The sequence below is a fragment of the Anabrus simplex genome, chromosome 4, assembly GCF_040414725.1.
Source record: "Anabrus simplex isolate iqAnaSimp1 chromosome 4, ASM4041472v1, whole genome shotgun sequence".
Lineage (NCBI taxonomy): Eukaryota > Metazoa > Arthropoda > Insecta > Orthoptera > Tettigoniidae > Anabrus > Anabrus simplex.
This window is the reverse complement of record NC_090268.1, coordinates 392,567,672-392,592,613: the sequence shown is the minus strand read 5'-3', so window position 1 is coordinate 392,592,613 and position 24,942 is coordinate 392,567,672. Positions and strand designations below refer to the sequence as shown.

General features: G+C 40.5%; 1 protein-coding gene across 1 annotated transcript in view; it reads right to left on the bottom strand.

Annotated features, from left to right (window-relative positions):
• Positions 1–24,942, bottom strand: part of LOC136872026 (probable cytochrome P450 49a1) — a 73,949-nt gene that overhangs the window by 9,688 nt on the left and 39,319 nt on the right. Inside the window, exon 11 of the mRNA XM_067145847.2 lies at positions 18,772–18,978. Coding sequence (XP_067001948.2) covers positions 18,772–18,978 — 207 coding nt within the window. The remainder of the gene's footprint in view (positions 1–18,771; positions 18,979–24,942) is intronic.

The following is a 24,942-nucleotide window of genomic DNA, read 5'->3' as shown; positions in this document are numbered from 1 at the left end:
GCTATATTCTGGCGTCCCTTGCCTGTAGCCAATCAACGAATAGCGTCCATGAATTCTCAGAATTACGCCAATCAATCTCCCTCAGTTATTTATTTATTTATTTGTGTCTTTATTAAGTGGCGAAGTTAGGGCCCTTGGACCTCTCTTACACTTAACCACATACATTTTTTTACAGTATTAATCTAAAGTATCATTGTGATCAATTACTGTTATTGAGATATGTATGTCAGATAAGGAATTACAATAATGCAATTAATTAAGGTTACAACTGATGAAAAATTATAGGATAAATAGAGAGTGGATAATAACCATATATATATCAACTTATAACCTAAAGAATATACCTACAACTACCTTAAAGAAAAACTTATTCAAATATAAGGCTAAAATAAATGAACTATTATGATACGATCTGAGTGAACTAAAATCAATGTTACTATGTAGTCTATTTCTATGAAGAGTATGTAGCCTTAAATGAGAGTAGTATGAACATAAATGGGATAGCCTAAGAACTTAAATCTAGTACGTCATTTTTGGTTTCATTCACACGTCATTCACTCTTACATTCATTTGAGTCAACTGTATGTAGTCTGGAGGAATTTACGGTAGGCTGTTTTAAATGTCCTAGACGAGCAAGACTTTTTAATATCATCCGGGATCGTATTTCATAACCTCGTAGCGGAGACCAGAAATGAATGGCTGTAGGTATTCGTTCGATGCGGTGCTATTTCAAGTATCAATCAATCAATAATGATCTGCACTTAGGGCAGTAGCCCAGGTGGCAGATTCCCTATTTGTTGTTTTCCTAGCATTTTCCTAAATGATTTCAAAGAAATTGGAAATTTATTGAACATCTCTCTTGGTAAGTTATTCCAATCGCTAACTCCCCTTCCTATAAATGAATATTTGCTCCAGTTTGTCCTCTTGAATTCCAACTTTATCTTCATATTGTGATCTTTCCTACTTTTATAAACGCCATTCAAACTTATTCGTCTACTAATGTCATTCCACGCCATCTCTCCGCTGACAGCCCGGAACATACCACCTAGTCGAGCAGCTCTTCTTCTTTCTCTCAATTCTTCCCAACCCAAACATTGCAACATTTTTGTAACGCTACTCTTTTGTCGGAAATCGCCCAGAACAAATCGAGCTGCTTTTCTTTGGATTTTTCCAGTTCTTGAATCAGGTAATCCTGGTGAGGGTCCCATACACCGGAACCATACTCTAGTTGGGGTCTTACCAGAGACTTATATGCCCTCTCCTTTACATCCTTACTACATCCCCTAAACACCCTCATAACCATGTGCAGAAATCTGTATCCTTTATTTACAATCCCATTTATGTGATTACTCCAATGAAGATATTCCCTTATATTAACACCCAGTTACTTACAATGATCCCCAAAAGAAACTTTCATCCCATCAACGCAGTAATTAAAACTGAGAGGACTTTTCCTACTTGTAAAACTCACAACCTGACTTTTAACCCCGTTTATCAACATACCATTGCCTGCTGTCCATCTCACAACATTTTCGAGGTCACGTTGCAGTTGCTCACAATCTTGTAACTTATTTATCACTCTATAGAGAATAACATCATCCGCAAAAAGCCTTACCTCCGATTCCACACCTTTACTCATATCATTTATATATATAAGAAAACATAAAGGTCCGATAATACTGCCTTGAGAAATTCCCCTCTTAATTATTACAGGATCAGATAAAGCTTCACCTATAATTTTCTGAGATCTATTTTCTAGAAATATAGCAACCCATTCAGTCACTCTTTTGTCTAGTCCAATTGCACTCATTTTTGCCAGTAGTCTCCCATGATCCACCCTATCAAATGCTTTAGACAGGTCAATCGCGATACAGTCCATTTGACCTCCTGAATCCAAGATATCTGCTATATCTTGCTGGAATCCTACAAGTTGAGCTTCAGTGGAATAACCTTTCCTAAAACCGAATTGCCTTCTATCGAACCAGTTATTAATTTCACAAACATGTCTAATATAATCAGAAAGAATGCCTTCCCAAAGCTTACATACAATGCATGTCAAACTTACTGGCCTGTAATTTTCAGCTTTATGTCTATCACCCTTTCTTTATGCACAGGGGCTACTATAGCAACTCTCCATTCATCTGGTATAGCTCCTCCGACCAAACAATAATCAAATAAGTACTTCAGATATGGTACTATATCCCAACCCATTGTCTTTAGTATACCGGTATCCCCAGAAATCTGATCAATTCCAGTCGCTTTTCTAGTTTTTAACTTTTGTACCTTATTGTAAATATCATTGTTATCATATGTAAATTTTATTACTTCTTTGGCCTTAGTCTCCTCCTCTATCTCGACATTATCCTTGTAACCAACAATCTTTACATACTGCTGACTGAATACTTCTGCCTTTTGAAGATCCTCACATACACACTCGCCTTGTTCATTAATTATTCCTGGAATGTCCTTCTTGGAACCTGTTTCTGCCTTAAAATACCTATACATACCCTTCCATTTTTCACTAAAATTCGTATGACTGCCAATTATGCTTGCCATCATATTATCCTTAGCTGCCTTCTTTGCTAGATTCAATTTTCTAGTAAGTTCCTTCAATTTCTCCTTACTTCCACAGCCATTTCTAATTCTATTTCTTTCCAGTCTGCACCTCCTTCTTAGTCTCTTTATTTCTCTGTTATAATAAGGTGGGTCTTTACGATTCCTTACCACCCTTAATGGTACAAACCTGTTTTCGCATTCCTCAACAATTTCTTTAAACCCATCCCAGAGTCTGTTTACATTTATATTTACCGTTTTCCACCGATCATAGTTACTTTTTAGAAACTGCCTCATGCCTGCTTTATCAGTCATGTGGTACTGCCTAACAGTCCTACTTTTAAGACCTTCCTTTCTATCACATTTATTTTTAACTACCACAAAAACAGCTTCATGATCACTAATGCCATCTATTACTTCAGTTTCCCTATAGAGCTCATCTGGTTTTATCAGCACGACATCCAGGATATTTTTCCCTCTGGTTGGTTCCATCACTTTCTGAATCAGCTGTCCTTCCCATATTAACTTATTTGCCATTTGTTGGTCATGTTTTCTGTCGTTCGCATTTCCTTCCCAATTGACATCTGGCAAATTCAGATCTCCCGCTACAATCACATTTCTTTCCATGTCGTTTCCCACATAGCTGACTATCCTATCAAATAGTTCTGAATCCGCGTCAGTGCTACCCTTTCCCGATCTGTACACTCCAAATATATCAAGTTGCCTATTATCTTTAGAAATGAGCCTTACACCTAGAATTTCATGTGTCTCATCTTTAACTTTTTCGTAGCTTACAAATTCTTCTTTCACCAGAATGAACACTCCGCCTCCTACCCTTCCTATCCTATCTCTACGATACACACTCCAGTGCCGTGAGAAAATTTCTGCATCCATTATATCATTTCTCAGCCGTGATTCAACTCCTATTACAATATCTGGTGAATATATATCTATTAAATTACTTAATTCTATTCCTTTCCTTACAATACTTCTACAGTTCAACACTAACAATTTTATGTCATCCCTACTTGATTTCCAGTTCCCTGTTCCCTTATCACCGCTCCCTAGGCCATCCCGTTTCCCTGAATGTACCTCCCTATTACCCTTCCAAACAAATTTCCTAACTTATACGTACCACTGCGGTTTAAATGAAGGCCATCTGAGCGCAGATCCCTATCTCCTACCCACCCATTTGGATCTAGAAATTTCACTCCCAGTTTCCCACATACCCACTCCATAGTCTCATTTAAATCCCCAATCACCCTCCAGTCAGTATCCCTTCTACACAGTATTCCACTAATAACAATCTCCGCTTTCTTAAACTTCACCCGTGCTGCATTTACCAGATCCCACACATCTCCAACTATGTTGGCACTTATATCAGCTTGCCTTACGTTGTTGGTACCAACGTGAAACACTACCACCTTCTCCTTCCCCTCCTCCCTCTCTTCTACTTTCCTCAACATCTGCCTAAACCTAATTCCTGGATAACACTCTACCCTGGTACCCTTTTCTCCATACACTTTCCCCACGTGTCTAACGATGGAATCTCCCATGACCAGAGCCTCAACCCTACCCACCTCGTTTGATCCCCTCCCCTCCTGGTCAGCCCTATCTTTCCTGATAACTGCAGAAGCTACTTCCTCCTCCCTTTTCTCCTTCCCATGACCCTGTTCTACCTGTCTTTTCCTATCATCTACTCTACATTTTCCTTTCCTACCTTTTCCCTTCCTCCTACTCCCACACATCTCAGCAACAGTTCCCTGTCCCTCATCTTCCCTCTGTTGTTCTACCTGGAGTGACTCGTACCGATTTTGCACAGACACCTGTCCTGAATTCTGATCCTGAATAGAGCTCTTAGCCTGCAATCTCCTTCCCCTTAGAACATTAGACCACCTGTCTTCTACAACTCCCCCCTTTCCTTCCCCTTCCTCTTGTACACCTACTGTAACTTGTACGTTGTTTGAGGGAGTCCTATTTCGTGAAACGAAGAAAGAAGCCTAAAATTGGACGACAGGGAGGTGGGGCTGTTTGAGGAAAGCAACTGATAGATAAGGGTCATTTGGTGCATTTTTCTACGGTCATTTAAACGTAGCCATCCCAACGTTTTGTAGTATGGTGTTATATGAGCATCATATCGGAGCTGGAAGGCATATCGAATGCAAGAGTTCTGTACACATTGTAGCTTTGTTGCTTGTTCACAGGTTAGATCAGTCAATAAACTGTCACAGTAGTCAAATATTGGAAATAGAAGTGTTTGTATGAGTTTTAATTTAAGGTCCAGTGGGAGAACATTTTTATGACGCTTCAAAGGATAAATAGATGCGTGTACTTTTCTGCACACATTGGTTTTATGCTCATTCCAGGTCAGAGCCTCATTTAAGGTGACCCCGAGGTTTGTAACTATCTTGGAGTATGGCACTTCGGTATCATCAATGGTAATTGGAGGAGGATTGTGATTACTATTTAGAGCACATAGTAATTTTTTTGTGTCCAATTATTATGCTTTGGGTCTTTCGTGGGTTGATGAGTAAGGCGTTGTTCCTGGCGTACGTTGTGAGTCGTTGTAGGTCTGTATTCATATGCTGGATCGCTTCGCATATACTATCTACACTGGTATGGTAATATACCTGTAGGTCATCAGCATACAGATGGTATTTACAGTGGACAAGTGAGGATGAAATATCATTGATATGCAAGCTGAATAATAAAGGTCCAAGCACAGATCCTTGAGGCACGCCAGATAATCTGATAGCCCATTCGGACGTAACATCGTTTACTGAGACACACTGACGACGATTTGTCAGGTAGGATATAAAGAAATTGAGTGCATTCCGGTCAACGCCAAGGAAGCGCAATTTTGAAAGGAGTAGTTGTATGTTGACTGTATCAAATGCACTGCTAAAGTCAAGGAGCGTGAGTACCGTCACCTGTCGCTTATCCATAGCAAGCCTGTTACCCGAAGGAGTGCTGTCGTCGTACTGTGGCCCTTCCTGAAGCCAGATTGCAACGGGTCTAGTAGTGAATGATTTGTGAGATATTCAGTTAGTTGCTCGTGAATAAGTCGTTCAAGGGATTTCGCAAGCGGAGGGAATATTGATATAGGGCGGTAGTCTGATGGATAATTTGATGTGGTGTTCTTTAATACTGGAATCACTAGAGCATCCTTCCATATGTCTGGAAAAGTTCCTGAATTGATACAGTAATTGAAGATATGAGTAATGATCGGTAATACTGCGCCGATGACATTTTTTATGAAGCCTATTGGAATATGATCTGTTCCTTTCGCGTGAGATTTAATGGAATTTAAAACTCGTTTTACTTCGTTTATATTGACAGTTCGCAATGAGAATGTTGGTTCAATATTCAAGTAATTGCAATCTTCGTGTAACGGGATTCCGGATTGGGGTCGAGTTTCTTTGATTTGATTACCAGTGAAATGAGAGTTAAGTATGTCCAACGATATTGTTGGTATATGAGGTATTTTAATTTTTCCTATTCCTATTGAACGTAACTGATTCCACGCATTAACAGTATTGAGATTTTTTGTTTGATTTCTGATATATTTAAATTTACTGTTTCTAATTAATTGTTTCGTTTTGTTCCGTAGACGACAGTATTGTTCGAAATCCGTTTGTTCTTTTGTTGCTCTGTACCGGAGAAACAAAGCATCACGGCGGGCCATTGTTGCTTTTATCTCAGTGTTTAACCATGGAGCAGGAGGGCGAGTAATCCTTGCCTGCAGAACGGGAGCATGCTTGTCATAGAGTCCTAACAATAAGGAGTTAAATCGTTGTACTTTCAAATTCACGTCGTGCAATTGACGTATGTCGTCCCAAGGTAAATTATATGCGTCATATTGTAGTAGAGTTAAGTCTATATTTTTCATGTCTCTGTAGTTTACATACTTAGCTTTACACTTCGGCACCCGCAGTGAGTAGCACAGATAGATAAGATCGTGTGTAGAGATACCGGGGACAGAGATTTGTCCGTGCTTGACAGCCTTATGGGGATTATTTGTCACTAAGTAGTCAATTTGGGTGTGGGTTGAGCCGTTACGTGTATGTACGTGTTTAGTTGCGTCTAACGGTAAGATGGCCATGTCCATTGACATGAAGAGCCTGCGAATTCGGTCCGAGTCACTAGTCTGGGTCAGGAGATTTATGTTAAAATCACCGAGGATTATGATGTGTTCGTAGCCTGGTATAAGTTTCAGCAGATCCGCTTCAAGTGCGTCTATATTACTTACCTTGGGTGGCTTATATACTACTACTATTAACAATTTCTGGTTCTTGACAATCGCCTCAAGGAACATATATTCAGTATGCGGAGTGACATTGGGGGAAGATTCACAGATTATTTTGCTCTTAATGTCGTCTCCACAGTACACTGAAACACCACCGCCTCGTTTACCTGCGCGGGCATTCCTGAATAAAGTATACCCATCAAATTTTACAAGCGCTGAACTGATACTGTTAGTCAACCAACTTTCACTCAGGCCGGTTAAATGCATATTTGTATCAGTAATTATAGAACGGACTTCGTCAAAGTGACTTAAAAGTGATAAACAGTTAATGTGGCAACATAGGAGGGTTCTAGGAAACTGCGCCAAGGCACGTTTCAATAGGATTCCTGTGGGCGTAGTTTGGGGTAGGGGAGCTACTGGTGATTGTGAAAGAGGGTTGTCATTGTCTTGGAATACGTCCGGGTCAATGGCACGCAGGAATTCCTCACCTACTACAAGCACAGGCTCATTAGTCTTAGCCATTATCAGGCATAACTAAAGAAACACTTATCGAGAATTTCCCAGGTACATTCGCTGACTCAATTCGCACACACTCAGACACACACACAAATATATACACATGAAAACTACTGAACATTTTAAGACTTACACCTTAATTCACTGTTACACCTGCTGAGTTTAGAGTTCTTTTCAAGTCACCTACAGTACTAATATATTCTTTTAATAACTTTTAATAACTTTTATTACTTGGTTAGGCGTCTAAATTCCACCTTATTCCGAATGTATAACTCATTTCCGTTTATAATTTTAATCCGTGGAGTTCAGGTTTCTCGTGCTACTTACAATACGAAGTTGGCGTACCTGCGACTGGTCGATGAATTTTTCTATTGGTCCACACAAACTACGGGACCGGGAAGGCTCTTATTTTTTTCTTGAAGTGCCAAACTCGCGTTCAACTCCCGCTAGTACATGGAGATACCCTGCCATCATTTCTAAGAAATCTGCACACGGCTCTGTGCGCTGTTGCCACTACCTATTTCGCTCGAGGCGAGGAATGTATCCCCTAACTTGTCAACAATTCTCGCCTCTCTCTTTCCCCCTTCGTCACCATTTCTGAGAATTCTAGTTCTGCTGTTCATTGTTTTTGTTAATCTCAGTGGAGACAACAGTCTGGGGTAGGTTTTACAACATCCTCTCGGCCTGGTCTGTATTTATAATATATAAAGTACGATCTTCTCGCTTCTGAAAATGAAATATACACTGACTGACAGTGACAATGCAACACCAAGGAGGAGTGGTTCGAAAGGGATGAAAGTTGGGGGAAAAACAGAGACGGCACGGACGAATAATTGATGTTTATTTCAAACCGATATGCAGGTTACACAATGCGCACGGCATCGACTCAGTAGGATGTAGGACCACCGCGAGCGGCGATGCACGCAGAAACACGTCGAGGTACAGAGTCAATAAGAGTGCGGATGGTGTCCTGAGGGATGGTTCTCCATTCTCTGTCAACCATTTGCCACAGTTGGTCGTCCGTACGAGGCTGGGGCAGAGTTTGCAAACGGCGTCCAATGAGATCCCACACGTGTTCGATTGGTGAGTGATCCGGAGAGTACGCTGGCCACGGAAGCATCTGTACACCTCGTAGAGCCTGTTGGGAGATGCGAGCAGTGTGTGGGCGGGCATTATCCTGCTGAAACAGAGCATTGGGCAGCCCCTGAAGGTACGGGAGTGCCACCGGCCGCAGCACATGCTGCACGTAGCGGTGGGCATTTAACGTGCCTTGAATACGCACTAGAGGTGACGTGGAATCATACGCAATAGCACCCCAAACCATGATGCCGCGTTGTCTAGCGGAAGGGCGCTCCACAGTTACTGCCGGATTTGACCTTTCTCCACGCCGACGCCACACTCGTCTGCGGTGACTATCACTGACAGAACAGAAGCGTGACTCATCGGAGAACACGACGTTCCGCCATTCCCTCATCCAAGTCACTCTAGCCCGGCACCATGCCAGGCGTGCACGTCTATGCTGTGGAGTCAATGGTAGTCTTCTGAGCGAACGCCGGGAGTGCAGGTCTCCTTCAACCAATCGACGGGAAATTGTTCTGGTCGATATTGGAACAGGCAGGGTGTATTGCACATGCTGAAGAATGGCGGTTGACGTGGCGTGCGGGGCTGCCACCGCTTGGCGGCGGATGCGCCGATCCTCGCGTGCTGACGTCACTCGGGCTGCGCCTGGACCCCTCGCACGTGCCACATGTTCCTGCGCCAACCATCTTCGCCACAGGCGCTGCACCATGGACACATCCCTATGGGTATCGGCTGCGATTTGACGAAGCGACCAACCTGCCCTTCTCAGCCCGATCACCATACCCCTCGTAAAGTCGTCTGTCTGCTGGAAATGCCTCCGTTGACGGCGGCCTGGCATTCTTAGCTATACACGTGTCCTGTGGCACACGACAACACGTTCTACAATGACTGTCGGCTGAGAAATCACGGTACGAAGTGGGCCATTCGCCAACGCCGTGTCCCATTTATCGTTCGCTACGTGCGCAGCACAGCGGCGCATTTCACATCATGAGCATACCTCAGTGACGTCAGTCTACCCTGCAATTGGCATAAAGTTCTGACCATTCCTTCTTGGTGTTGCATTTGCTCTGTCAGTCAGTGTATATTACTCCATAAATAATTACAATTGCATGACGCTTATCACACCCCCACCAGGGCGCAGTATATCAACACGGTGACCCTCATTTCATTTGACGGTACCGCGGCGCATAGTTTACGAACAACCTATTCTACTTAATATAATAATTAAAGAAGCTATTTATTAATAAGCAATTTTTTCTAAAATTTCTCCAGTGAGAGTACATGCCTAGTTTGTTTGTTTATTAAAAGGCAAGTTATCAACGCCCTTGTTTTCACAATCACCGTCTCGAGTAAATATTACACAATAATGTACGAAATCTATATATCTAAAATAACTTGTCCTGACTGACTGACTGACTGACTGACTGACTGACTGACTGACTGACTGACTGACTGACTGACTGACTGACTGACTGACTGACTGACTGACTGAGTGATTCATCATCGCCCAGCCAAAACTACTGGACATAAAGAAAATAAATTTTGGGCATAGATTCATATTAAGATGTAGGTGCTCGCTAAGAGAGGATTTTTGGATATTCCTTTGCTAAGGGGGTGAAAAGGGGGGTGAAATTTTAAAATGAGTGTGTCTATATCTCAAAACGCTGAAAGTTTACAGAAGTAAAAATTGTTATTAGGATCTCCTTTAAAAATAAGGAAACACATATCTTTTTGTTTTCAGCAAATCCCAATAGGAGGGGTGAAAAACGGTGAAAAAGGGGTTGAATGCCTTTAATCAGAATACCGGTACTTATATCTCAGAAAGTGAAGATATTATAGACCTGAAAATTGGTACTTTTGATCTCTCTTAAAAATAAAGAAACACGTTTTTTTGTTTTTGAAAAATCCAATTAATGGGACGGTGAAAAGGGGGGTGAATTTTTAAAAACAGTGCACCTATATCTCAAAACTTTTAAAGTTTACAGATCTAAAAATAGGTATTTAGAATCTTCATTAAAAATAAAGCAACACGTATTTTTTGTTTTCGGAAAATCCCAATAGGAGGGGTGAAAACGGGTGAAGAATGGGTTGAATGCCTTTAATGAGGATACTTATATCTCAGAAACTGACGATATTACAGACCTGAAAACTGGTGTTTGGAATCTCCTTTAATAAAAAAGAAGCACGTATATCTTTTGTTTTTGGAAAATCCAATTAATGGGGGGGGTGAAAAGAGGGTGAATTTTTAAAACGAGTATATCTATATCTCAAAACTTTTAAAGTTTATAGGTGTAAAAATTGGTATTTAGAATCTCCTTAAAAAATAAAGAAACGCTAATTTTTTGTTTTCGGAAAATTCTAATAGGAAGGGTGGAAAAGGGTGAAAATGGGTTGAATGACTTTAATGAGGCTGCCTATATTTCAGAACCTGAAAAATGGTGTTTGGGGTCTTCTTAAAAATAATGAAACACGTATTTTTTGTTTTTTGAAAATCCAATTAATGGGGGGAAGGGTGAAAAAGGGATGAATTTTTAAAATGAGTGTATCTATATCTCAAAACTTTTAAAGTTTACAGATGTAAAAATTGGTATTTAGAATCTCCTTTAAAAATAAAGAAACACGTATTTTTTTGTTTTCTGTAAATCCCAATAGGAGAGGTTTTTGGAAATACCACTTGGGTGGAAGGGTGTGTGTGTGTAAAAGTGACTGAAAATGGTGTCGATTTCTTTTAATTAGGCTACTGATATCTCAAAAATGAAGATGTTACAGACGTGAAATTTGATATTTGGAATCTGCTTTAAAAGTAAAAAAAACACGTATTTTCGGAAAATCCAATGAAGAGGGGTGGGGGTGAAAGAATTGAGAAATGAATTGTCTTAATTGTATGAGAATACATTACATCTAATAAAAACTAAAGTTGTTACAGACGTGAAAATTGGTATTTGGCTCTCTATAAACAAAGAAAAACGCGTTTTGCAGGGGAAACCATCTTGGGCGGCGGGAGTGAAAAGGAGTTGAATTCCTTTCATGAGGACACACAAATCAAAAACTGAAGAAGTTAAGAGTCGTGATAATTGGTATTTAGAAGATCATTTACCATTAAAGAAACATGTATTTTTTGCCGGAAAATTCACCCGCGCGGTGGGTGGGGGGCGAAAGGAAGTGAAAAAAGGTGAATTATTTTTATGGGGATACTTTTATCTCAAAACTGAAGATAATAGACTTGAAAACTGGTGTTCGGAATCTCCTTTAAACATAATGAAACATGCCTTCTTTTAATTTTTCTTTTTTTGGGGGGGGGGGGTAAATAAACATAACGGTGGTGGTGTGTAAAATGAGGTGAGACCAATTGATTCTACTGTTCATAATGTACTTATAAGGAGCCTCCGTTGCTCACTCGGCAGCGCGCCGGCCTCTCACAGCTGGGTTCCGTGGTTCAAATCCCGATCACTCCATGTGATATTCGTGCTGGACAAATCGGAGGCGGGACAGGTTTTTCTCCGGATACTCCGGTTTTCCCTGTCATCATTCATTCCAGCAACACTGTCCAATATTTAATTTCATTTGTCATTCATCGCTCATTGCCCCAGAGGAGTGCTTCGGCAGCCGGCACAATTCCTATTGTCGCCGTTAGATAGGGCTTTATTCATTCCATTCCTGACCCTGTCGAATGACTGGAAACAGGCTGTAGATTTTCGATGTACTTATTCTGATCATAAACCGATCATTTTTAATCTTTCCTGGGTTCGATTTCAACAGCCATCTTTTCCTTCGGAGAACATTTTAGATTACAGTAGACTCTCCTGGCATATAAATAAAAATTTAAACACATTTGAAATAAACGATAGGAATGAGATTGACCGTCAAATTATTCACCTCTATAATAAGGTCAATAATGCACGGAAGTATGTCATTCGTATCGCCAGAAATCCCGCACACTTGCCTACGCGCGACAATGGTGCTGGTCACTATGTCAACAATGACAATGGTAGGAGATGTAATTTACCGCCAAGTAGCGGTCTTGCGTCTTGCTGTGGGGTACAGAACATCTAATAATAATAATAATAATAATAATAATAATAATAATAATAATAATAATAATAATAATAATAATAATAATAATAATAATAATAATAATTTTCTAGACCGTCGTCAAATTGTGCGGACCGCGCTGGAAACGGGTCCTGGCCTGGTAATGACTACGAATACAGTCAAGCCGCAGGTTCAGTACCGCCTAGGCACCCAAGACGACACCACGCCGGATCTCCTTCAGGATTTGATCCATACTAAAAATGCTTATAGGAAAAGATGGCAAAGATTTAGGGGCCGAACTGACCGCGTGGAATACCTGGACCTACCTGTTGAAGTACGAAATCGATTGCTGGACAGAAAGATTGAAAAATATGAGGAACTTTGCCGTAATCTCTCAGAAAACGAGTCAGATCGCGAATTTTGGCGGATTCTCTCAGAAAACGAGTCAGATCGCGAATTTCGGAGGATTATATATAAAACGTTAAGCATTTAATTATAAATTTCAGTATAATACCGTACCGAAGCACGGGTATCTTGCTAGTATACTAATATTTATTGTTGAGTAACCGTTTGTGTAATAATGAGAATGAGTATTTTTACAGTACTGGTATGTTAGTTTAGCATTATTTTCTAGCATGGAGAACAGTAATAAAGGGAGATATACAAGGCTGGGGTGGTCGGCTGCCTTACCAACGTAGGGCGGGAATGAACCATAATGGCGGGCGAGCATACCTAGTCTTTAGAGAGCCCTAGGAGCAACGGAGTCCCACTCCCATTTGACAGGCGAGGGACTCCTTGGAAACAACTTGGCGAACAAAATGGAATTCGATGGGGAGCTCTCAATATTAATGGGGCTTATGGAAGAAAGAAAGTACAACTAGCTGACTCAGCATAGAGGATGTACCTGGATGTGCTAGGAGTAAGCGATATTCGGGTAAGGGGAGATAACGAGGAAGAAATAGGAGATTACAAAGAGTATTTGACGGGTGTTAGAAGGGGAAGGGCAGAGTATGGGGTAGGGCTCTTTACCATGAATACCATTGCACGTAACATAGTTTCTGTTAGGCACGTAAATGAGCGAATGATGTGGGTAGATTTGACAGTTGGAGGAATTAGGACGAGAACTGTCTCAGTGTATTCACCACGAGAGGGTGCAGACGAGGATGAAGTTACGAATACATTGATCAAGCATAAGGCTATTCACCGCTACACATGGGAGGCTGGGGGTACAAGATCCATAATAGACTATGTCTGAACCGACTTAGAATTTAGGAAATCTGTTGGGACTGTACGAGTTTTCAGGGAATTTTTCGATGATACAGACCATTATCAGATCTGTAGTGAACTAAGTATCTCTAGGCCAAGGGTAGAGAGAGTGAAATCTGTCTGCAAACGAATAAGGGTAGAAAATCTCCAGGACGAGGAAATTAGACAGAAGTACATGGATATGATTAGTGAGAAGTTTCGAACAGTGGACAGTATGCAGGTTCAGGATATAGAAAGAAAATGGGTGGCATACAGGGATGCTGTAGTAGAAACAGCAAGGGAATGCCTAGGAACAACTAGGAACATCTTGGTGGAATGATGAAGTGAGAGCAGCTTGTAAACGTAGAAAGAAGGCTTATCAGAAATGGCTCCTAACAAGGGCCGAGGCAGACAGGGAATTGTACGTAGATGAAAGAAACAGAGCGAAACATATAGTTGTAGAATCCAAAAAGAAGCCGTGAGAAGATTTTCGTAATAACCCAGAAAGGCTAGGTCAAGCAGCAAGGAAACCATTCTGGACAGTAATAAAGAATATTAGGAAGGGAGGGAAAAAGGGAATGAACAGTGTTCTGAGTAATTCAGTTGAACTCATAATAGATCCCAAGGAATCATTGGAGATGTGGAGGGATTATTTTGAACATATTCTCAACGTAAAGGGAAATCTTCCTGGCAGTGTTGCGAACAGCCAAGCTCATGAGGAGGAGGAAAATGATGATGGTGAAATTACACTTGAGAAAGTGTAAAGGTTGGTAAATAAACTCCATTGTCATAAATAAGCAGGAATAGATGAAGTTCGACCTGAAATTGTGAAGTATAGTGGGAAGGCAGGGATGAAATTGCTTCACAGAGTAGTAAGATTAGCATGGAGTGTTGGTAAGCTACCTTCAGATTGGTCAAAAGCAGTAATTGCACCTACCTATAACCAAGGGAACAGGAAGGATTGCAACAAATATCGAGGTATCTCATTGGTTAGTATACCAGGCAAAATATTCACTGGCATTTTGGAAGGAAGGGTGCGATCAGTAGTTGAGAGGAAGTTGGATGAAAACCAGTGTGGTTTTAGACCACAGAGGGGCTGTCAGTATCAGATTTTCAGTATGCGGCAGGTAATTGAAAAATGCTACGAGAGGAATCGGCAGTTGTGTTTATGTTTTGTAGATCTAGAGAAAGCACATGACAGGGTACCGAGGAAAAAGATGTTCGCCATATTGGTGGACTATGGAATTAAAGGTAGATTATTAGAATCAATTAAAGGCATTTATGTTGACTATTGGCTTCAGTGAGAAAAGATGGTAGAATGAGTTCCTGGTTCTGGGTACTTACAGGGGTTAGACAAGGCTGTAATATTTCACCTTTGCTGTTTATAGTTTACATGGTTCATCTGCTGAAAGGTATAAATTGGCAGGGAGGGATTCAGTTGTGTAGAAATATTGTAAGCAGTCTGGCCTATGCTGACGACTTGGTCTGAATGACAGCTTGTGCCGAAAGCAGTCTAACCTATTCAGCGATCGGGGGAAGACGTGCTGAATTGAGGTGCCGGTAGAGCCGGTGTGGTGTGTGACCTGTGAGTGGAGAAGTAATATGGGAGGGAAGAGGAATATGGTTGGTGTGCATCAATATCGGGTAGTTATTGGAAGATGGCAGGGGAGATGGAAGAAGGAAACAGCCAGGAATGAAGGAGGTAAAGTGTTAAAAAGAATGATGGGCGAGATGATACTGGTGGCAGCGATGATTATGGTACTACTAGCTATAGGGGGTGTGGAGGTAAACCCCGGCCCGACTTCCAGTGGCAACATGAACTGGGAAGACGTGGAGGCCATAAGAATAGTGGTTAAAAAAGTTGTGGAAGAAGTACATCCATTTGAGCAGATTAAAAATATGATGAAGGAACGAGTAAAAGAATTTGAACATATGAGGCGTTGGATACAAGGAAAACAGAAGAAACAATGTACAAAGTAGAAATCAATGAGAGAGAAATTATATCACTCAATAAGAGAGATGGAGGAAGAGGTGGTGATGCTGAAGACAGAAATAGAAGACAGTAGCCAAGAACGCAGGAAGGAATGCTTATTTATATATGGGGTGCCAGAAGAAAAAGGTGAGGACAAAGTGTTGACAACCTACAAATTTGTGGAAGTCATCAAGAAAATGATGAAAATTAAATTTAGTGAAGTAGATATTGATGATGTGGAAAGGAGGGGTAAAAAACGGGGCAATAGGCCGATGAAAGTGAAGCTGTTTTCTACCCTGATGGCGGAAATAGTGATAATAGGCGCAGACAATATACAGAACACAAAAATTGTATTAAAAGAGATATGGGAAGAGAAGGGATAAAGAATATAAACACTCTGAAGAAACATTTGGTCAGGGCTAGATTTCCTACATTAAGGGTCAACAATTAGTGGTAACCATGGACTATTGACCACATTCTGGACAGCGATGAAATTACGGGAAATGGAAGAGCATATGAAGAATGAAGTGGTAATGGGGGAGAGAGTGGAAGAAAGGCAAGATATGGATAGCAAAGTTGGTGAAGATGGGCGTGGGGACAAAGAAAACACCAAAGAAAATAGGGCATTGGAACAGAGCTTTGCAGCAAGAAGGAATTGGCAGGACAGAGGAAGGAGTGCATGCTATCTGCGAATCGATCGTACAAGGAGTCAGGGAAGCAGCAATTGAGATGAGGATGGAGATAAGAAGGAGAAGAGGGAGACCAGGGCATTAGTTAAGGAGCTGAGGACGGAGGCCAGTGTGAGAGAAGAAAGGAAGATACAGGGATTGATTGTGGGGGCGGAAGCACAAGATATGACAAGTGCACATAAACGAAGTGAAAATACGGCTTGGAGGCAGGAAGAAGAAGCAAGAGGTGCCTTGGCGAAAGGGAGAAGCTTGAGCCTAAGAGAGATATGGGGTAAGAAGAACACATTGGACGAAGGCATATTGAGAAGCAAAAAAAGGAAAACAATCAGCAGTTGTAAGTAAATTGTTTAAACACGTGAGAGTAGTGAAGTGTGTGTGTTATTCGTAACTGTGACAAGAGCGATCACGTAGTTAAATTAGTAGGCTGTAAAGTGTGTATATTAAGTTCTGTCATTAGATGGTATTGGAAGGCTGTAATTAAGATGAGGCGGGTTTTTGGCTAGTGACTAAGGAAGAGAGTGATTGTAAAATGGATAGGCCATAAGGGTAAAAGCTAATGGTAAGAATACAAGTGGTTGCAGGATGATTGGGATTCAAAGTTGCGATGGCATGTGTGGTAACTTTGCAAATAATCGTGAGGTTTCGTGATAAAGTTAATATGTGGAGATGGATGGTATATGAGCTTATGGTCAAAGTTAACTGTGAGTGAATAAGGTAATAGAGTGGATGTAAAAATTGTGATGAGTTAAGGCTGTCGGATGAATAGGGAGATAGTGATATTTGGTTGGTAATGGATGGAATTGAAAGAGAGATGGTTTCATTTAATGTGGAGAGTTGTCTGGGATTTTAAAAGATAATAAGTGTAGCGAGATAATAGAGTTTAACAGTGGACAATTGCAATGAAACGTAAGAAGAATAATTGCACACCGGCACTACAGTGGATGTAACACGAAGCCAGGTTTGCAACTTAAGTAGAGCAACAGAGAGGTCAGTGTTCAGGAAGGATTGCGCTGAGTTGCGAACCCGGCCGGAAGTGTGATACACTTTGTTTAAAGTGCTGGTACCGTCTGCCAACGCTATTGTACTCTACACAGTAATATGTTATTATTTTAGTTTCTTATTATCATATTGCCATAATGCCTTATGCCATGGCCAACAGACCACCTATAAGGGTTGATCTTGGGCCAGGCGACAGTGTTTACCCTGCCTCATTGCCATTTTATTATTATTGCCTGTTCCCTTGTTTTCATTTATTGCTGTATTATTATGGCTATCGGCTCTCAGTGAGGGAGATGTCCGTGCGCCAATTGGCAGCAGGTACCGATTATGTTAGTTCTATTAATTTTACGAGAATTATTCTATGTGTATGTCAGCATAAGCTGTCTAGGTTGGGCATTATTATTTTTCTCCTTTAATAGATCAATAAGGTATCAATACTGTAGATCTGGAGGAAAAAATAGATGATATGATATGATATGTGCCGATATGTGTCTAATATCTTGGAACTTGAAAATAGGTGCAATGAGTATGGTATGAAAATTAGCCTTTCGAAGACTAAATTGATGTCAGTAGGTAAGAAGTTAAACAGAACTGAATATCAGATTGGTGATACAAAGCTAGAACAGGTCGATAATTTCAAGTATTTAGGTTGCGTGTTCTCCCAGGATGGTAATATAGTAAGTGAGATTGAATCCAAGTGTAGTAAAGCTAATGTAGTTCGCTCGCAGTTGCGATCAACATTATTCTGTAAGAAGGAAGTCGGTTCCCAGACCAAACTGTCTTTACATCGGTCTGTTTTAGACCAAATTTGGTTTACGGGAGCGAAAGCAGAGTGGAATCAGGATATCTTATTGTTAAGTTAGAAGTAACAGACATGAAAGTAGCGAGAATGATTGCTGGTACAAACATGTGGGAACAATGGCTGGAGGGTACTCGGAATGAGGAGATAAAGGCTAATTTATCAATGAACTCGATGGATGAAGCTGTAAGCATAAACAGGCTTCGGTGGTGGGGTGATGTGAGGCGAATGGAGGAGGATAGTTACCTCCCCTGCGATGGAGGGTATGGGAAGTAGAGGGAGACTGAGATTACGGTGGTTAGACTCAGATTCTAACGACTTGAAGATAAGAGGTATAGAACTAAATGAGATCACAGCACTATTTGCAAATGGAGGATTGTGGGGAAGTTTAGTAATTTCACAGAGGCTTTCAGACTGAACGCTGAAAGGCATAACAGTCTGTAATGATAATGTATATATGTATGTTCTATCTCCAACATTAAAAGTTTGGTCTGCTAAGGATGTTTTTTCTCTTGAAAAAACCGATGTTTCCTTCGGAAGAGTTCTATGTCTCCCTACGTGTAGGTGCCAAGGTATCTAATTATCAACAAGCGATATGCAGTAACTGAAATTAAATTTCATGTATTCCAAAATGATTTACCTTTGCAGCCAATATCTCAATCTCGAGCTCAGCAAATCGCCGACCGATACACATTCTGGGTCCAAATCCAAACGGAAGAGCGACAAATGGATGGATCTTATGGTGTTCCTTCTCACCCTTTAGCCAACGCTCAGGAATGAAGCGGTTTGCTTGCGGAAAGTTTTCTTCTTTGTTGGTGGCCACCATGTGATTGAGCAGGACCTCGGTCTGCAAATTTGAAACACACCTGAGTGAATTCAGTATATAGCCAATTACTTTGGTCAGAAATATGTTCTTAACATGGATTAAAATAACCAACATAGAGTAATGAGGGTGTGCTGATTACGAATATAACATCGAAAAACCCTCAAAATGCCACATCATTTTCAGAAAGATATGGTATAGTCGGTGAACAGTAAAAACTGTGTGAATTAACATAAGACCCGGTTCCTTTCTTTAATGTAACTGTTTTAATTAATTACCTAATTACGGACAACATATGACTTGCTTTTGGGGTTTAAGTATGTGAAAGAGAATAAAGTTGGTGCAACAGCCCAATAATTAGGACAGAGGTTTTCAAATAACATGAAAATAAAATTTAATATCCTAACAATTCATGAGGTGTAAAACATGTGCAATATACCCCCGAAATTCCTATTCCTCTTCATCCACCAAGAAGGGAAAATTCTATTGGTCCTCTTTGATCAAAGTCTTCAGACTATGCTTGAAATTCCACTCAGCCTATCTTAATTCCCGTATATGATTATACGTTGTTGTTTGAGTCATCACTCCATGGATTGGTTTGTTGCAGCTCTCCATGACATCCCATCCTGTTCTAATCTTTTGATTTCTACGTAACTACTACATCCTGCTTCCTGCATCTGCTCTAATCTGTTCTTCATATTCATATCTTCGTTTACTCCTACCGTTCTTAACGCCTACGCTTCCCTCAAAAACCAACTCATCAAGTCCTGTCAGTATACCCCTCCTTCTCGTTAAATTTAGCCAAATCGATCTCCTCTCACCATTTCATTTCAATACCTTTTCATTCGTGATTCTATCTATCCATCTCACCTTCAGCATCCTTTTGTAACACAACATTTCAAAAGATTATATTCTATTTCCTTCTGAGGTTGTTATCCTCCATGTTTCACTGCCACACAATTTCACACTCCAGAAAAATGTCTTCAAAAACAGATTTCTAGTTCCTATATTAAGGTTCGAAGTGAACAAATTTATTTTCTTAAGAATATCTTTCATTCCTTGTGCTCACCTACATTTTATGTCTTTACTTCTGCCATGGTTAGTTATTTTACTAACCAAATAACAATTTTTCATCTACTTTCTATAAGACTTCAATTCCAAATCTAATATTTCCAGCATTCTCTGACTTAGTTCGACTAAATTCCATTATTTTGTTTTGGAATTTTAAAATTTCAACCTGTATTACTTTCCCAACTCTCTGTCCATGCCATTCTGCAATTTCTCCAGATCTTATGGAGTCTAAGAAAAAATAATAATATTGTCGGCAACTTTTAGAATTTTGATATTCTCTACTTGGATTGTTATACCTTTCCCAAGTTCATCTTTTATTTTCTTTACTGCCTGTTCTGTATATACATTAAGAAGCAGGGGAGACTAATTGCAACCTTGCCTCACTCCTTTCTGGATTGATGGTTCTTGTAAAAAGCCCTCGATTCTTATCACTGCAGACCGACATTTTTTACATATTGTAAGTAATTCTTCGTTCTCGGTAGCTATGCGTATTCTAGATGTGCGAACGCCACATAAAATCATATGTAAAGTCAGGATTGCTTCACTTCTTCCTACATCTTCCCCCAACTCAGTTTCAACTTGTCTTTTCCTTCTTCTGTAAATAATACCTGTTAAAATGTTGCAGGGGTGAGATACTAAACTAATGGTGCTGTAGATTTCACACTTGTCAGCGCTCGATTTCTTGGGAATTGGTATAACAATATTCTACCGAAAATCGGATGGCACATCTCCTGTATCATATATTGTACACACTAACATAAATGGAATAACATCGCCATCACAGTTTCTCCTAAGGCAGTTAGTAATTCAGAGGGAGTGTCGTCAATTCGAAGTGCCTTGTTCCTATTTAGGTCCATCAAAGCTCTGCCAAATTCTTTCTTCAAAATCGGGTCCGCAATTTCATTAACATCAACACCCTCTTCTTGTTCCAGAACCATATCATCTACTTCCTCAACTTGATACAACCGTTGGATATGTTCTCGCCATCTTTCTGCCTTGTCTTCTTTCCCTGGAAGTGGTTTTCCATCTTAGTTCTTAATATATAGCTTTTCTTCCTTCGAAGGTTTCCCTGATTTTGCGGTATACAGAATTGACCTTTTTACCTTCAAAATACTTGCACTTCTCACTCAGCCGTTCTTCCATGGCTGTCCTGCACGTTCTATCCGCTTCATTCTTTAATCTCATGTACGCGTTTCACCCACTTATTTATTTATTTTTTGCATTCTTGTACAAACGCAGTTCATTTAGTCAGGTCTAGTATCTCCTGAGTTATCCATTGATTCTTACTTGAAATTTGTTTTCTTCCTACCTATTCTTCAGCAGCCCTACTGACCTCATTCTTCGCAACTGTAGATTCTTCCTCTATTGTGTTTCCTATAACCTTTGCATTTAGTCCTTGTGCAACAATATCTCACACACATTTTTTTAACTTGTCTAGATCCCATCACTTTGCATTCCTTCCTTTCTTCAATTTCTTCAACTTCAGATGGCATCTCATGATCAACAAGTTGTAGTCAGAATCCACGTCTTCTCCTGGGAAAGTCTTGCAGTCTAACACCTGGTTTCTGAAATTCTGCTTAACCATAACGAAGTCTTTTCCGGTTTGACTAAGAGATGGTGCCAGCGAACACTACGCAGCGTATGAATTTGGCACATACGTCAGCTTGTTCGTCTTACAATAACCTACCAACACATACAAGTTGAGTCTGCCAAACGCTACCGTCTGTGTTGTATCGTTCAGTGATGATGTCGACGTTTGTGCCTGAAAAAGAACATTTGCGGCACGCATTGCTTTTCTTATTTAATCAAAAGGAGAAAAGTGTCGAAAGTCATCGTGTGCTGGTAGAAATACATGGTGAACACGCTCTATTGATTAGAACATATGAGACTTGGTTTCGACAATTTAAACATGGTGATTTCAATGTTAAAGTCAGTGCGCGCACTGGTAGACCACAAAAGTGCGAAAACTATCAACAGCAATTGGCACAAGCATTATATGTGTCACAAGAAACAATCAGCAGGCGTTTGCGAGCAATGGAGAAGATCAGTAAACTCGATAAATATGTCCCATACGATTTCAGTGAACGGATAGAAAATCGCAACGTCACTTGTGAAATGCTGCCTCAACGCAGCGAAATGAAATCATTTCTGTACAGAATTGTGACGGGTGACGGAAAAAGGATTTATTTCGAAGACCCGAAGCGGAGAAAATCGTGGCTGTCACCTGGCGAAGCCCGTCCTTCAACACCAAGGCCAAATCGCTTCGACATGAATACCATGCTTGTTGTCTGGTCGGACCAGAGCGGTATTATGTATTATGAACTCTTGAAGTCCGGCCAAACCGTTAATGCACAACGCTATCGCCAACAAATGATTAATTTATATCACGCATTATCGATATACGACAGGAATGGGGCAGAAGATATGGCAAAGTGATTTTGTTACACGACAATGCGCCTTTTAACACAGCAAAACTAGTGAAAGGGCTAGAAATCGCTTGGAGGGGACATCCTTTCACACCCGCCGTACTGCTCCGACCTGGCGCCATCTATCACCTTTTCGCATCAATTGGGCACGCGCTCTCAGAGCAGCACTTCATAAATTTCGATGAAGTTGGAAATGGCTCTAGGAATGGTTTGCCACAAATGACAAGCAGTTTTTCTGGCATGGTATACATGACTTACCTCAATGATAGGCGAAGTGTGCAGAAGATGATGGCCAAAGTTTTGAATAAATAAAAAATGAATTTCCCTTAAAAATCACGTGTTATCTTTACCACAAAAACCGAAATAAAATTTATGCATACATACAGGCCAGAGTAAAGTGTAGCTTCCACCGAATTCCCAGTCAACATCCATGGCTGTGACAAAATGGAAGTTGCTGGGGTATGGGTAGTGCTGAGTAATGACATTCAGCACATAAATAGTGGATCTGAGTGTTATGAAAGGTGCTGCTCATAGGGTCAGTCATGCTGCAATAGTACTTTCTGACCCAGTGAGGAAAGCAATGGCAAACTACCTCACTCCTCATCTTGCCTAGTACGCCTCATTTTGGTGCTGCCATTGGTTTTTGGGGTTTCCTTATAACCGCATAACCTTTGGTGGTGCTATTTGAGGATCCAACCAGCCTCTGGGCTGATGACCTAACAGACAGATGATATGTATTACCTTCCAAAGTGTCCAGGGCTCATCCACGTGTATAGCCGTCGATTGTAGAGTTTGAACCAAGTATCAGCAAGGACCAAATTATGAGGGATGCAGATTTCAACCAGCCTACTTCCTCTTTCATCCCTTTGTTCCAATCCGAATTCTCCTACTGCGCTACCTTCTTTTACTCAACCTACCACTGAATTCAAGGCTCACACTTATGTATATTTTATAAAACCTTCTATCTCTTCATATGTTCTTAATAATTTTTTATCACCGGCTGAACTATTAGGCATATGCATGCACTGTTGTTGTGGGTATTGCCTTGGTGTCTATCTTGAAAAAAATAATCCATTCACTATGCTAGTATTAGTAGCTCTGTCTCTGCCCTGTTTTCTTATTCACTATTAAACTAATTCCTGAATTTCCCCTGTTCGATTTTGTGTTGGTAATTCTGTAGTCGCCTGACCAAAAATCCCGCTCTTCTTGCCAAATTACTTCACTTATACCAACTACATCTAATTTTAGTCTATGCATCTCCATTTTCAGATTCTCTAACCTACCACAAGGATTCAAACTTCTAACACTCAACTCTCTGACTCCCAGAATGTCCGTATCCATCTTCCAGATGTTTGGCCAAACTCGTGTAATCCCCACCCAGAGGTCCCAACTGGGGACTATTTTACCTCTAGAATATTTTAGCCTGGAAGAAGCCATCATCAGTACATCATTCATACAGAGATAGCCTCATGTTCTCGGGAGTTAGTTACGGCTATAGTTTCCCGTTGCTTTAGGCCGTGTAGCAGTATCAACGCAGCTATGCCATGCTCAGTCGATCATCTGGACTGCCGCCTTTGCAACTTCCGAATGGCTGCTACCCACTTTTTGATGAACCATTCGTTAGTGTGGTCTCTCGACAGATACCCATCCTATATACTTGCAGCTGCGGCTCGGCTATCCGTTTCTCTGGGACATCGCGACGAGGTCTCATGGTTCACAAGGGAGGATATGGCAATATGCCACTTGTGAAACTGAGAACGGTTTATGAAAGACATTTAATACAATCAGGAAGAATGGAGGCATTATTGATTCATCAAAAGTGAGCATGAAAGCAGTTTTATGGCCCTATTGTAATATACACCTTTTAATCTAATAGCTCCTTCACAAGATACAAAAGAAACCACCGAATATATGTATCTTTTTTTATTGAATAAATTAATTATCATGAACATCGATGTGCCACTTGTGGCTATTAGAAGTTAATAGCTCTATTGTTTCGATTACGGGGGCATTTACGAAGTTTTTCCCTTTTCATATTTGCAGGATAGCCAACAAACACGAGAACATTATGTGGTGAATGACTGGCCTGGCGGAGTGTATTATACTCGTATTCCTGGTGAACATATGCTTTATACGAACCGCATAAGCGACCAGAAATAAGTACTACGACCCCCAATGCACTCAAATTTGGCTTCATGGTTGCTAATTAAGCGAAGTATGATATCTTTGGAAGATATACACCCGAGAAATGAGACCAATATTGTGTTGAAATTTGAAAATGAATCTGATTTAAAAATAAAAGGCCAAAACTTATCACACAAAACGTCATAAATTGCGGAATTCTCACTGTCATTCTCATTTTCAGCACGTGGAAAATTGGCAAGATGTAGTTTACTAACGTTACGGAAAGAAGAGATAAATATTTAGGGAACAACATTTATTATTATTATTATTATTATTATTATTATTATTATTATTATTATTATTATTA